Source organism: Papio anubis, chromosome 9 (genome assembly GCF_008728515.1).
Source record: "Papio anubis isolate 15944 chromosome 9, Panubis1.0, whole genome shotgun sequence".
Taxonomy (NCBI): Eukaryota; Metazoa; Chordata; class Mammalia; order Primates; family Cercopithecidae; genus Papio; species Papio anubis.
The window spans coordinates 33,955,761-33,969,075 of NC_044984.1; the positions used below are offsets into that span (position 1 = coordinate 33,955,761).

The window sequence follows — 13,315 nt, forward strand, 5'->3', positions numbered from 1 at the left end:
TTTTTTCAAAAATTATTTTGCTATGAAACTTAGAACATATACACATACATAAAATACGATAGAGAAATATACTTACAGTTTAACATGTATGTAGAAAGTGAATGCTTATGTTTAGGACCCAGGTCAAAAATTACAACATTGCTAGGACCCCAGAAGCACTCTCCCTACCCTCCCAACTCACTTGCTGTGACACCTGCTAGTCACCAGCCACCCCTTCTCTCCTCTAGAAAACAAGGTTACCACTATCTTAATGTTTACAGGATTTTTTTTGTTTTGTTTTATCATGCATGTTCAAATTCCTAAATTACATAGTTGAACTTAATTGCTTTAAATAGTGAGGTTCCACGGTTCATCAAGATTAGGTTACTGTTTAAAATTCTCAAGAATATTTCACATCTAGTAAGCAAACAAAGGAATGCATACAGATTGCCAGATAACCAAAAACATGCCTTTTCTTCTATCACACAAAGATAAAACAAAGTTTTACAAAGACTGGCCATTCTCTTGAAATTTGGAAAAAGAACAATACAGTAAAAATAATTTCATAGCAACATGTTTATTTAAGCCCTAGCTAAGTTTTCATTTACAAGCAAATATTTTCAGGGGAAAAAAATCATGTAAGACAATATTTTCAAATGTTATACCATCCACATAAAAATTAAACTTGCAGAATTTACAAATTAATATTCTAGGCAGACGGAAATATTATACATCCTTTTGCAAAATCCAATCAACAGCTTTTAAAAATTCATACAGGCACAACACAAGATAGTCTCTCTATACAATCTACCTATTTACATAGCTTTTCCCACCACAGATGATAATAGTTCTCACCATAGCTACCAAGGTTTGCAAACATAGTGTATTTAAAATATATTTAGCAGCATATAAAAAAATTAGATAAAAGGGAAGGAAATACTACTATTAAATAAAAACAAAATTAAATGGTGATAATAGAAACAACTCCATAGGAAAATAGATCAAAATATATTTCTGTTAGGACATCAACAACGTTTCCCATCACAGAATATATGCACAGCACTGAAAACAAAAAAGAAAAGAAAAAAAAAAAAAACCCAACAATTTAACAGCATTTTAGTCCTGAGCACAGAATATAGTAGAGCTGCAAAACTTTGGTCAATACAAGTAAATGCCAACATTTAACACAAACTGTTTACCCTTCTCTATTAGTAGATTAAGATCAATTCCACCTTATGAAAATTCATCAATAATATTCTCATATCTTATTTTTGTCCATTACATTAAAAGAGCTTTGAAATTTGGGAACTCTCTACAGACTGATAAAAATACCTGACAAGCAAACCACAATTTGACTAACATTTTCAATATGTTTAAATACATAAATCACTTGAATAAACTATATGAATGAGTTAACAGTGGGTTGCATTGTATGCCAGGTGTGTTTTCTGACTGTCACAAAAGCAGATGTCTTGTAATTCAAATAATTTGAAGGTGTGTTTTATAGATAGGCACAAAAATTCAGCTACAATAAAAGTGCGAATAAAGCAATATATCAATTGTAGGATATATATCTATTGGTTGATCTTAAAACTAAGCACACAAGATAGTACACAATTTTATTAGAATATAATTTATAGTCAGCAGTTGAATTCAGATATATTTTCCAGTTAATCCCATTCATACGCTTTGCCTAATAAGTGCAGGAAATTTTCCATAAAGAATACAGAGTATTATCACAGCATTGTTTACAACTTATCTTCACTCATGTTTAATTACTGGCAGTATCTTCCCCCAGATCTCCTGTGTCAGAGATCTGACCATCTTGCAAATTGCGAGCCTTCCAAATTCTCACAGTTCGATCACTACAAAAAAATAAATAACATGGATATATGAACAAATGCAGAAAGATAAAGAAATAGCTCTTATAATTACTTATCATGGAAATATTTTCTACATAGGTCTTCAAGAAATGCAAGTACAAATATGCATTGTCTCATTTATATAGCAAACACATACCTTAATAATGATAACAGCTTATATTATCAAGGACTTACTATGAACCAGGCATTGTTACCAGGTGCCCTTTACCTATGTTAACATACATTTAATTCCCTTTAATTACCATTAGCAATAGCTACTGCTATAATCCCCTTTTTATTGAAGAGCTAATTGAGGCCCAGAACACAAGTAAGTGACACAGCTGAGATGTGAATCCAGGCAGTCTGGCTCCAGAGTCTTATCTCTTTAACACTGGATCTGCACTCATTATTTCAAAGAACAGCATGTGATCTGACATAGTGTCAGAAGTCTTCAGGCAAAACAGCCTGCAGGTCACAGTGAGGCTTCTAGGCAGGGAGAAAGCAGGGGCAGGATTTCTAGGGAGTTAGTGAATATGGCAAAGTCACGAAGAAATATCTTTAGGTAAACTCAGCAAACAAGCCTACAGAAAAAGCAACAGGCTATTGAGAAGTGAACTAATACTCCACCTGGCACAGAATGTAGAAGATTAAAAGGAATTCTGATGCCCCGTAAATATACACAGTTATTATTAATTGAAATTTAAATTTTTTATGAAAAGTATTTCTGAGAAAACATGTTTCTGTTGCCCTCACAGGTGAATACTGTCATTAGACAATCACATTTCTTAACATATCTCTCATGGCTTACAGAAATGTTTCTTTTTCCAATTTCCTGATTAACCCAAAGTAAAAATAATAATAATAAGAGTTTCAATGGAATTTAATAGTTTAAATGCACTTCAGAGATTATGTATTCCATCCCAAGGGAAAAAGGTTTAGTGCAGTGCCAATGTAACACAGCAAAGGTTTTCTAGAACCCAGGCTTTCTAGATTTTAATCAGTTATCTTCTCACCATCCCACACAGCACACATACATTGATAACAGCAATGGAATATTTTCATTTATCCACCCATTCAAGCATTGCATTTATTCATTTAACCATTTACTCAACAAATGTTTACTGAGAACCTGCTACATTCCAAGTATGCTTGGGATATTCTTTCCTTCCTTCCTTCCTTCCTTCCTTTCTTCCTTCCTTCCTTCCTTCTTCTTTTTCTCCTTCCTTCCTTCCTTCCTTCCTTCCTTCCTTCCTTCCTTCCTTCCTTCCTTCCTCTCTCTCTCTCTCTCTCTCTCTTTCTTTCTTTCTTTCTTTCTTTCTTTCTTTCTTTCTTTTCTTGACAAAATCTCACTCTGTTGCCAGGTTGGAATGCAGTGGCACGATCTCAGCTCCTCTGCGCAACCTCCGCCTCCTGGGTTCAAGCGATTATCCTGCCTCAGCCTCCTGAGCAGCTGGGACTACAGGCATATGCCACTATGCCTAGCTAATTTTTTTGCATTTTTAGTACAGACGGGGTTTCACCATGTTGGCCAGTCTTGATCTCTTGACCTCCTGATCCACCTGCCTCAGCCTCCCAAAAGTGCTGGGATTACAGGCATGAGCAACTGCACCCACCCTGGGATATGATTTTTTTTTTTTTAAAGCATTCTAAGTGCTTGGGATATGCCTTTTTTTTTTTTTAAACAGAGTCTTGTTCTGTCACCTAGGCTGGAGTGCAGTGACTCGATCTCTGCTCACTGCAAGCTCTGCCTCCCGGGTTCACACCATTCTCCGGCCTCAGCCTCTCGAGTAACTGGGACTACAGGTGCCTGCCACCACGCCCAGCTAATTTTTTTGTATTTTTAGCAGAGACGTGTTAGCCAGGATGGTCTCGATCTCCTGACCTCGTGATCCGCCCGCCTCGCCCTCCCAAAGTGCTGGGATTACAGGCGTGAACCACTGCGCCTTGCCAGGATATACTGCTTTAAAAAAACAAAAATAAAATTTAAAAGCTCAAACCTTTTGCCTTTGTAGATCATGTATTCTAGCAAAAGGAGACAGACAATAAACCATAATAAATGATTAAACTATAGAGTATATTAGAAGGTGATTAGTGCCACAGGGGTAAAAAAAAAGGAGAAAACAGCCAAGGGGACCAGGAGTGCTAGGCGATAGGAGAGATTACAATTTTAAATAAAATGGCCAGGATACTTTTACTGAGGAAGAAAGACTTGCAGGGTCAGGACATTTGAGAGAAAAACATTCCAGGCCAAAAGAGCAGCTAGGGCAAATGCCCTCAGGCAGGAGTGGCTTTGGAATGTTCAAGGACCAGCAAAGAGGTTATTGGGGTTGCAAGAAAAGGATAAGCCAGAGGGTACCAGATTATATGGCAAGGGTGAAAACAGATGTTCAGAGGGCAAGATCAAGTATGGACTCAACTCTAAGTGAAATGGAGGACGACTGTAGGGTTTTGAATAGAGAAGGAATATGATCTAACTTATGCTTTTAAAGGATCATTCTAGATTTTGTGTTGAGTGTAGACTACATATGAGCAAAGGACTTTGTTTAGAAGGCTATTATAGTAATCCAAGAGCTCATGGTGATTAAGTCTGGTGAAGAAGTAGAGGATGTGGTAAGAAGTGGTTAGATTCTAGACATAATTTAAAGGTAGAACTAACAGGACTTGGTGATGGATTAGATATGAAGTACAAAAGAAGGGGAGGAATGAAAGGTTCTGTCCTGAGCACAGAAATGTCAGGGAAGCCATCAACTGTGATGGAGAAGGTTGTAGAATGAGTAGGTTTCTTGAAAAGGTTAGGAGTTCAATTTTGGATATGTTAAGTTTGAGATGATTAAATTTCCACTACTAGCCATGGTTAACCCCCCTATTGTAAACAAAGAGAAAACTTGACAAAATTTATGGAGCAGCTGTTTTCAGACATTGGGCAACAGGCAATGCGAGGCTGTGATCCTGGAGAAAAGGGAAACAAAGAAGATACTGTGTGATAGCCCCGGCTGTCTGCCTGGAAGCATTTTGCATACCACAGCAAAGGGAGAGGAAACCCAAGCAGAGAATCACAGGAGCACTTAGTTGAAGAGACAGAAAACAAAATCCAGGAAGTAGAGAAGAGGAGAGATCTATGCAGAGAAAGAACTCTACAAATCTACATGGGGTCTCCTAAAGTCTTTGACTGAATGTTAAGTTGCACATGAGTAGAGTGCAACGATAAGGTCAGACGACAAACAGCTACCAGGGAGCTATATATTGAAAACCTCCCAGAGTTCATAGAGGGCTATGAGATGTTCAATTTCTGACCAGGTATAGTAGAGAGATACCACTGAACACCTGGTATCTTCAGTAGAATTGCAGGAAGAGTTAAACTTTCATAGGACAGCCAACTAACCCCAGAGTAATGGCTACTCTAGACCTACCTAACAAAGGTTAAAAACAAGTGTTAAAAACTTAAAACTGAACCACAAGCAATCCAATTGCCTGATAAACAAAGCCTGATACTCCTTAAAGGAATACAAAGTACAACAAAATTGAGATACTCAAAATATTACAATGTCTAACATTTAATAAAATATTACTTGACATGAAAAGCAGCAGAAGACAATGACACCAGTAATTAAGAGAAAAATCAATGATATCAGATCCATAAATGACAGGTATGATGAAATTATCTATGTAAGTTATAAAGTGCCTCAGTTTTCCTACTTGTAAAATAGAGATTATAATAATAATACTTAACTTCTAGAGTTATTCTAAGGACTAAATGAGTTAATGTCTGCAAAGCACTTAGAACAATGCCTCGCACATAGTAAGCACTATATAAATATTTGTTAAATAACAAATAAGTAGAACTAATTTTTTAAAAGTCCTTCTGATTTTCTTGGTTATTTTCCTGTGATTTTGAAAACATGTAGTAGACATATTTGCATGTGATATACACTGAGTAAGCTGAGAAAAAGTTTAGCTCTTCATCTGCACAGCAAAAGAAACTATCAATAGAGTAAACAGAGAACTTACAGAATGGGAGACAATATTTGCAAACTATGAATCTGACAAAGATCTAATATCCAGCATCTTAAGAACTTAAACAAATTTACAAGGAAAAAAACAATCAACCCATTTAAAAGTGGGAAAGGGACATGAACAGACCCTTTTCTAAGGAATACATAGATGCTGCTAACTAGAATATGAAAAAAAGCTCAACATTATTAGAGAAATGCAAATCAAAACCACAATGATACACCATCTCACACCAGTCAAAAAGGCTACTATTAAAAAGTCAAAAATAACAGATGTCGACAAGGTTGTAGAAAAAGGGAACACTTATATACTGGTTAGTGGGCGTATAAATCAGTTCAACCATTGTGGAAAGCAGTGTGGCAATTCCTGAAAGAGCTAAAAACAGAACTACAATTTGACTCAGCAATCTCATTACTGGGTGTATACCAGAGAAATATAAATCATTCTACCATAAAGATACATGTACACAAATGTTCATAACAGCACTATTCACAATAGCAAAGACATGGAATCAACCTAAACGCCCATCAATGACAGATTGGATAAAGAAAATGTGGTACATATATACCATGGAATACTATGCAGCCATAAAAATAAATGAGATCACATATTTTGTGGGTACATGGATGGAGCTGGAGACCATTATCCTTAGCAAACAAATGAAGAAACAGAGAACCAAATATCACATGTTCTCTCTTATAAATGGAAGCTAAATGATGAGAACTCATAGACACAAAAAAGGCAACAACAGACACTGGGGCCTACTTGAGGGTGAAGGGTGGCAGGAGGGAGAGGAGTAGAAAAAAATAACTATTGGGTACTGGGCTTAGCACATGGGTGATGAAATAATCTGAACCACAAACACTGGTGACACAAGTTTACCCATATAAAAAACCTGCACATGTACCCCTGAACCTAAAATAAAAGTTAAAAAAAAAAAAAGTTTAGCTCTTCAAAACTGAGACCATATCCTGGAAGATAAGTAAGTATAATTATATTACATGCTGATCCCCAGGACTCACTGATACACAATAGTAAGTTTTGTATTGGGTGTCCCACAGTCAATGTGAGATACAGCCGGTAAATTTTCAAGGACACAAAAAGTTTCCAAGGAAGTAAGCAAAAGTGGTGACTTTTCAGAAAGTAATGCATCTTGGAAATAGCATCGATGAAGCATCAAAGGTAAGCACTTTAGAAAAACAAAATAAATCGGCTCTGATGCACCTTCAAGATGAAAGTAAATCTAAATGAAAAGAGAAATTCAATGGAAACTGCACAAATGCAAAGAAATGACACAGAAATAAAGGCTTCAAAATAAAATCAGGGTATTCATGCATTTGGGACACCTTGAATAAAGTCAGTGCTCAAATTAAATAGATATAAATGGTACACAAACAAAATTGGGAGGTGTTTTAGATAGCTATTCACAAGAAATTACATTTTATTTGAATGAGACCTATACTTCACATTATATAATACATACACTTTTCCTTTTCAAAGTACATATATGTGTACTATATATAATGTCATTTATATATATAAACTGTCATTTTACGGTCACAACATCTTTCTACCTCCTTCAAGTATCTTAAATGTCACTTTTTCCATGAGGCCTTCACTGACCACCCTATTTTGTAACCCTGCCCTAGGAAAATCCCATCCCCTTTCTCTCTTTTATTTTTCACCATTGCACTTGTCACCATCTAACACATGCTACTTAATGTATTTTTCATTTCTTCTCATAAGAATATAGACTGGGTTTGGAATCTGTTTTGCTCACTGCTCTGTTTCCAGGAGTCTGGAACAATTCCCAGCACTTAGGAGATTCACTGTGAATGAACAAATGAGTCAATCAATCCAGTCATCCACAAGTGGGTGGAAGCAGATGTTATTACTACGTACTTATACTTTAAAGGGAGGAGGAAGCAGAGAGAGTTTTTAAATAATTTGTTCCAAATATGAAGAATGGCAAATTTGTTGCCTTTCTGAAAATAAAAATCTTTAGAAATTAGTCATTATTTTCTAAAAGTCAAAACCATCAAGGAAACATGTGACAGCTCACTTCCTAAAATAAACAGAGTGCTATACAGGAGTAACAGTATTGTCATGTAACCTGGGGTGCCTAAATTCAGTGCCCACAGTGTACATCAGAAAATATAAGTAAGACATCTTAAAACAGACATTAGAATGATTATAAGGATTTTGCATATTCAATGTTTCTAGATATTTACAACATATGTATTAAATCCGAACAAAAGCAACCAATATAGAGAAAAATCATATAAGAAAACTTACTCAGCTGCAGTAAAAATGTGGGTGGAATTAACACATATGGCATTGATAGGACTATCATGACCTTTCATCTCTCCAACTGGCATAAAAGTATCCATGTTCCAGACTTTCAAAATGCCCCCTCTGCAGCCACTGAGCAAAACTGGGTGGTCTGGCACTACTCCCAGGGCACAGACCCAATCCTTATGTGCATTTGGAACTTGCTAAAAGAAAAAAAATGAAATCAGTAGCTTAAGGAGAGCTTCCAAACTGACATTTTCACATGAAAATAAACTGAAAAACATTTTATTGCAAAACTTAATATTCAGAATTGCCTGAATAAAGTTTACTTTCTATGCAATCACTCTTAGTGATTTAAAGAAATAAATGGGTAATTTGCTTCCCAACTTGCCTCACTAATTTTCATCATTGTTATCAGCATTTAAGGGCTATAATCTACAGAATGTAAAAGATCCTGAAAGTATATAGAATTTTCGAGCATCATATCCTCTTCATGGGCAGTAAATATCTTACCTTTATCCAAAATGTATTAAATAAAGCAAGTTTGAAAACTGCAACCTGATATGTGGATTATAAGGACTGGCTCATAATATCACTAGTTTAAACTTTCAATAGAGAATATAGAGGCCTGAAGATTTCTGCAGAAGACCAGAGGTAATCTATATATTTTATGATGAGTAAACAATAATTACAAGATTAGACTATATGACTATACTTCATGCATAAATGTATTTATATGCAAAATATAAAATTATAATCATGACTGTATGTTTATTTTTAAAAAGCTTTTTAATGTAACACTGTATATGCATCTATTGCCAAGTTTTTCCTATTAATATTTATGTTTGTTTGTTTGGTTTTCATCTGCTGATTACAAGCAGGAAAGTGGAAGCAACTACTACATATACATACCCACATATACGTATATATAAGGAAAAACTTGAAATTGAAAAGAATTTAATCTGTTAACTACTTTCTTTTCCAGAGAATTAGGAAAAGACACCAATATTTGAATTTATTCAACCCAATTATCACTTTGTAGGAAATGAGAGAACCACCACCCTTAGATGCATGAAAATGCTCTTATAGATAAGGAATTATTTATATCACTCTTGACTTTAGCTAAAATTGGAACTCTTTGGAATATGTGTACATAAAACAAAAGCAAAACAAAATGACAAACTGCAACTGCACTACTCCCAGGCTGATTTTATTTAATAAACACATGCATGGAGCAACCCTAGATCTTTCAACTCTTATCAGCATCTCTTCTCTTATCTAGCAGGTATTATTCAATGTTGAATGTTTCCCTTCTCCTAATGAAGAACTCTGGGGAGGATGAAACATTCTTTAAGAAAAAGGCCTGATTAATATTATCCATAAATGATAAAAATCAACATAGAACCTCTTCAAGTTCTTCTACAGGCTACAGGATTATGTTGAAATGCCCACTCTAAACCATGAAAAGGTTCTGCATTACCTGAAGAAGGTCTTTTTGAGTTAAGTCCCATTTCTTGATTCCATTATCTCTAGACCCGCTAAATAGGTTATCCCCTTGAATGGTTAGTGCTTCTATGCCATCATAATGAGGGGGTTCAAAATTGTGGGTGGGACTCACAGTACCAAGAGCTCCTTCTGTAACATCAAACATCTAGAAAGGTAGAAACAAAGCAGTTATCCTATTTAACTTGCAAACAAACGCAAATATTTGTACAGTCCTAGAAACACATACACATGTATGTTAATCAGATATGACTTGTTTTGTTACCTACTGTTTCTGGTTTGTTAAATTTTTTCTTTTTACTTATTTTATTTATTATTTTGAGATGAGGTCTCACTATGTTTCCCAGGCTGGAGTATAGTGCTTATTCACAGGTGCAATCATACTGCACAGCTGCTTTAACTTCAGGCTCAAGTGATCCTCTTACCTCAACCTCCCAAGTAGCTGGGATTACAGGCATGCATCATGGCCCCAGATCTTAATTATTGTTTTGTTTTGTTATTTGTTGTTATGGAAGTTTTATTAAGTTAATTAAGTTAACCTGACAGGAATGACAACTGAGGATAAACCTGTGCCCTTTTTTTAACACTACTTTCGCTTGCATGTTACATGCTTTGTGTCTGTAGGCTTTTAAGAGAGGAAACCAGGGAGGGCACCCAAGAGGGCTGAATAGGAACAGCTCCAGCCTCCAGCTCCCAGTGTGAGTGACACAGAAGATGGGTGATTCCTGCATTTTCAACTGAGGTACCAGGTTCATCTCACTGGGGCGTGTCGGACAGTTGGTGCTGGTCCGTGGGTGCAGCCCGACCAGCGAGAGCTGAAGCAGGGTGAGGTATCGCCTCACCTGTGAAGCACAAGGGGGAAGGGAATTCCTTTTCCTAGCCAAACGAAATTGAGACACACAACACCTGGAAAATCGGGTAACTCCCACCCTAATACTGTGCTTTACCAAGGGTCTTAGCAAATGGCACACCAGGAGATTATATCCCACACCTGGCCCAGAGGGTTCCACACCCACGGAGCCTCCCTCATTGCTTGCACAGCAGTCTGAGATCTAACTGCAAGGTGGCAGCCAGGCTGGGGGAGGGGCGCTCGCCATTGCTGAGGCTTAAGTAGGTAAACAAAGCCACCTGGAAGCTCGAATTGGGTGGAGCCCACCACAGCTCAAGGAGGCTGGCCTGCCTCTGTAGACTCCTCCTCTGGGGACAGGGCATAGCTAAACAAAAAGCAGCAGAAACCTCGGCAGAGGTAAATACCCCTGTCTGACAGCTTTGAAGAGAGCAGTGGATCTCCCAGCATGGAGGTTGAGATCTGAGAACAGACAGACTGCCTGCTCAAGTGGGTCCCTGACCCCTGAGTAGCCTAACTGAGAAGACATCCCCCACTAGGAGCAGATCAACACCTCACATCTCACACGGCAGGGTACACCCCTGAGACGAAGCTTCCAGAGAAAGAATCAGACAGCAACATTCACTATTCAGCAATATTCTATCTTCTGCAGCCTCTGCTGCTGATACCCACGCAAACAGGGTCTGGAGTGGACCTCAAGCAAACTCCAACAGACCTCCAGCTGAGGGTCCTGACTGTTAGAAGGAAAACTAAAAAACAGAAAGGACATCCACACAAAAACCCCATCAGTACGTCACCATCATCAAAAACCAAAGGCAGATAAAGCCACAAAGATGGGGAAAAAGCAGTGTAGAAAAGATGGAAATTCAAAAAATAAGAGCGCATCTACCTCTCCAAAGGAACGCAGCTCATCACCAGCAATGGAACAAAGCGGGAGAGTGAATGACTTTGACGAGTTGAGAGAAGAAGGCTTCAGTTGATCAAACTTCTCAGAGCTAAAGGAGGAACTACGTAACCAGTGCAAAGAAACTAAAAACCTTGAAAAAAGAACGGATGAATGAATAACTGGATAATCGATATAGAGAAGACCTTAAAAGAACTGATAGAGATGAAAACCATAACATGAGAACTACGTGACAAATGGACAAGCTTCAATAACCGACTCAATCAACTGGAAGAAAGAGTATCAGCGACTGAAGATCAAATGAATGAAATGAAGTGAGAAGATAAGACTAAAGAAAAAAGAGGATAAAGAAATGAACAAAGTCTCCAAGAAATATAGGATTATGTGAAAAGACCAAATCTACGTCTGATTGGTGTGCCTGAAAGTGATGGGGAAAATGAAACCAAGTGGGAAAACACTCTGCAGGATATCATCCAGCAGAACTTCCTCAACCTAGTAAGGCAGGCCAACATTCAAATTCAGGAAATACAGAGAATGCCACAAAGATACTCCTCGAGGAGAGCAACTCCAAGACAAACAATTGTCAGATTCACCAAAGTTGAAATGAAGGAAAAAATCTTAAGGGCAGCCAGAGAGAAAGGTCGGGTTACCCACAAAGGGAAACCTATCAGACTAACAGCAGATTTCTCAGTAGAAACTCTACAAGCCAGAAGAGAGTGGGGGCCAATATTCAACATTCTTAAAGAAAAGAATTTTCAACCCAGAATTTAATATTCAGCCAAACTAAGTTTCATAACTGAAGGAGAAATAAAATCCTTTACAGATAAGCAAATGCTTAGAGATTTTGTCACCACCAGGCCTGCCCTACAAGAGATCCTGAAGGAAGCACTAAACACGGAAAGGAACAACAGGTACCAGCCATTGCAAAAACATGTCAAAATGTAAAGTCCATTGATGCTAGGAAGAAACTGCATCAACTAGCGAGCAAAATAACCAGCTAACATCATAACGACAGGATCAAGTTCACATATAACAATATTAACCTTAAATGTGAATGGACCAAATGATCCAAATAAAAGACACAGACTGGCAAACTGGATAAAGAGTCAAGACCCATCAGTTGGCTGTATTCAGGAGACCCATCTCACATGCAGAGACACACATAGACTCAAAATAAATGGATGGAGGAAGATCTACCAAGCAAATGGAAAACAAAAAAAAGCAGGGGTTGCAATCCTAGTCTCTGATAAAACAGACTTTAAACCATCAAAGATCAAAAGAGACAAAGAAGGCCATCATATAATGGTAAAGGGATCAATTCATCAGGAAGAGCTAACTATCCTAAATATATATGCACCCAATACAGGAGCACCCAGATTCATAAAGCAAGTCCTTAGAGACTTACAAAGAGACTTAGACTCCCATACAATAATAATGGGAGACTTTAACTCCCCACTGTCAACATCAGACAGATCAATGAGACAGAAAGTTAACAAGGATATCCAGGAATTGAACTCATCTCTGCAGCAAGCAGACCTAATAGACATCTATACAACTCTCCAACCCAAAGCAACAGAATATACATTCTTCTCAGCACCACATCGCACTTATTCCAAAATTGACCACATAGTTGGAAGTAAAGCACTCCTCAGCAAATGTACAAGAACAGAAATTATAACAAACTATCTCTCAGACCACAGTGCAATCAAACTAGAACTCAGGATTAAGAAACTCAATCAAAACCGCTCAACTACACAGAAACTGAACAACCTGCTCCTGAATGACTACTGGGTACATAATGAAATGAAGGCAGAAATAAAGATGTTCTTTGTAACCAATGAGAACAAAGATACAACATACCAGAATCTCTGGGACACATTTAAAGTAGTGTGTAGAGAGAAATTTATAGCACTAAAT

The 13,315-nt window shown here is 37.3% G+C and overlaps 1 protein-coding gene across 15 annotated transcripts in view; it reads right to left on the minus strand.

The window, feature by feature from the left end:
- Nucleotides 1-537: 537 nt before the first annotated feature.
- The window catches only part of KIF21A (kinesin family member 21A), a 156,653-nt gene continuing 143,875 nt past the window's right edge, over nt 538-13,315 (minus strand). For all 15 annotated transcript variants that reach the window (XM_003906198.3, XM_003906199.3, XM_009180515.2 and 12 more), the window contains 3 exons: nt 9,625-9,795; nt 8,148-8,347; nt 538-1,844 (listed from right to left, as the gene is read on the minus strand). In XM_003906198.3, the coding sequence (XP_003906247.1) occupies nt 1,751-1,844; nt 8,148-8,347; nt 9,625-9,795 (465 nt within the window). In that variant the 3' untranslated portion in view covers nt 538-1,750. The remainder of the gene's footprint in view (nt 1,845-8,147; nt 8,348-9,624; nt 9,796-13,315) is intronic.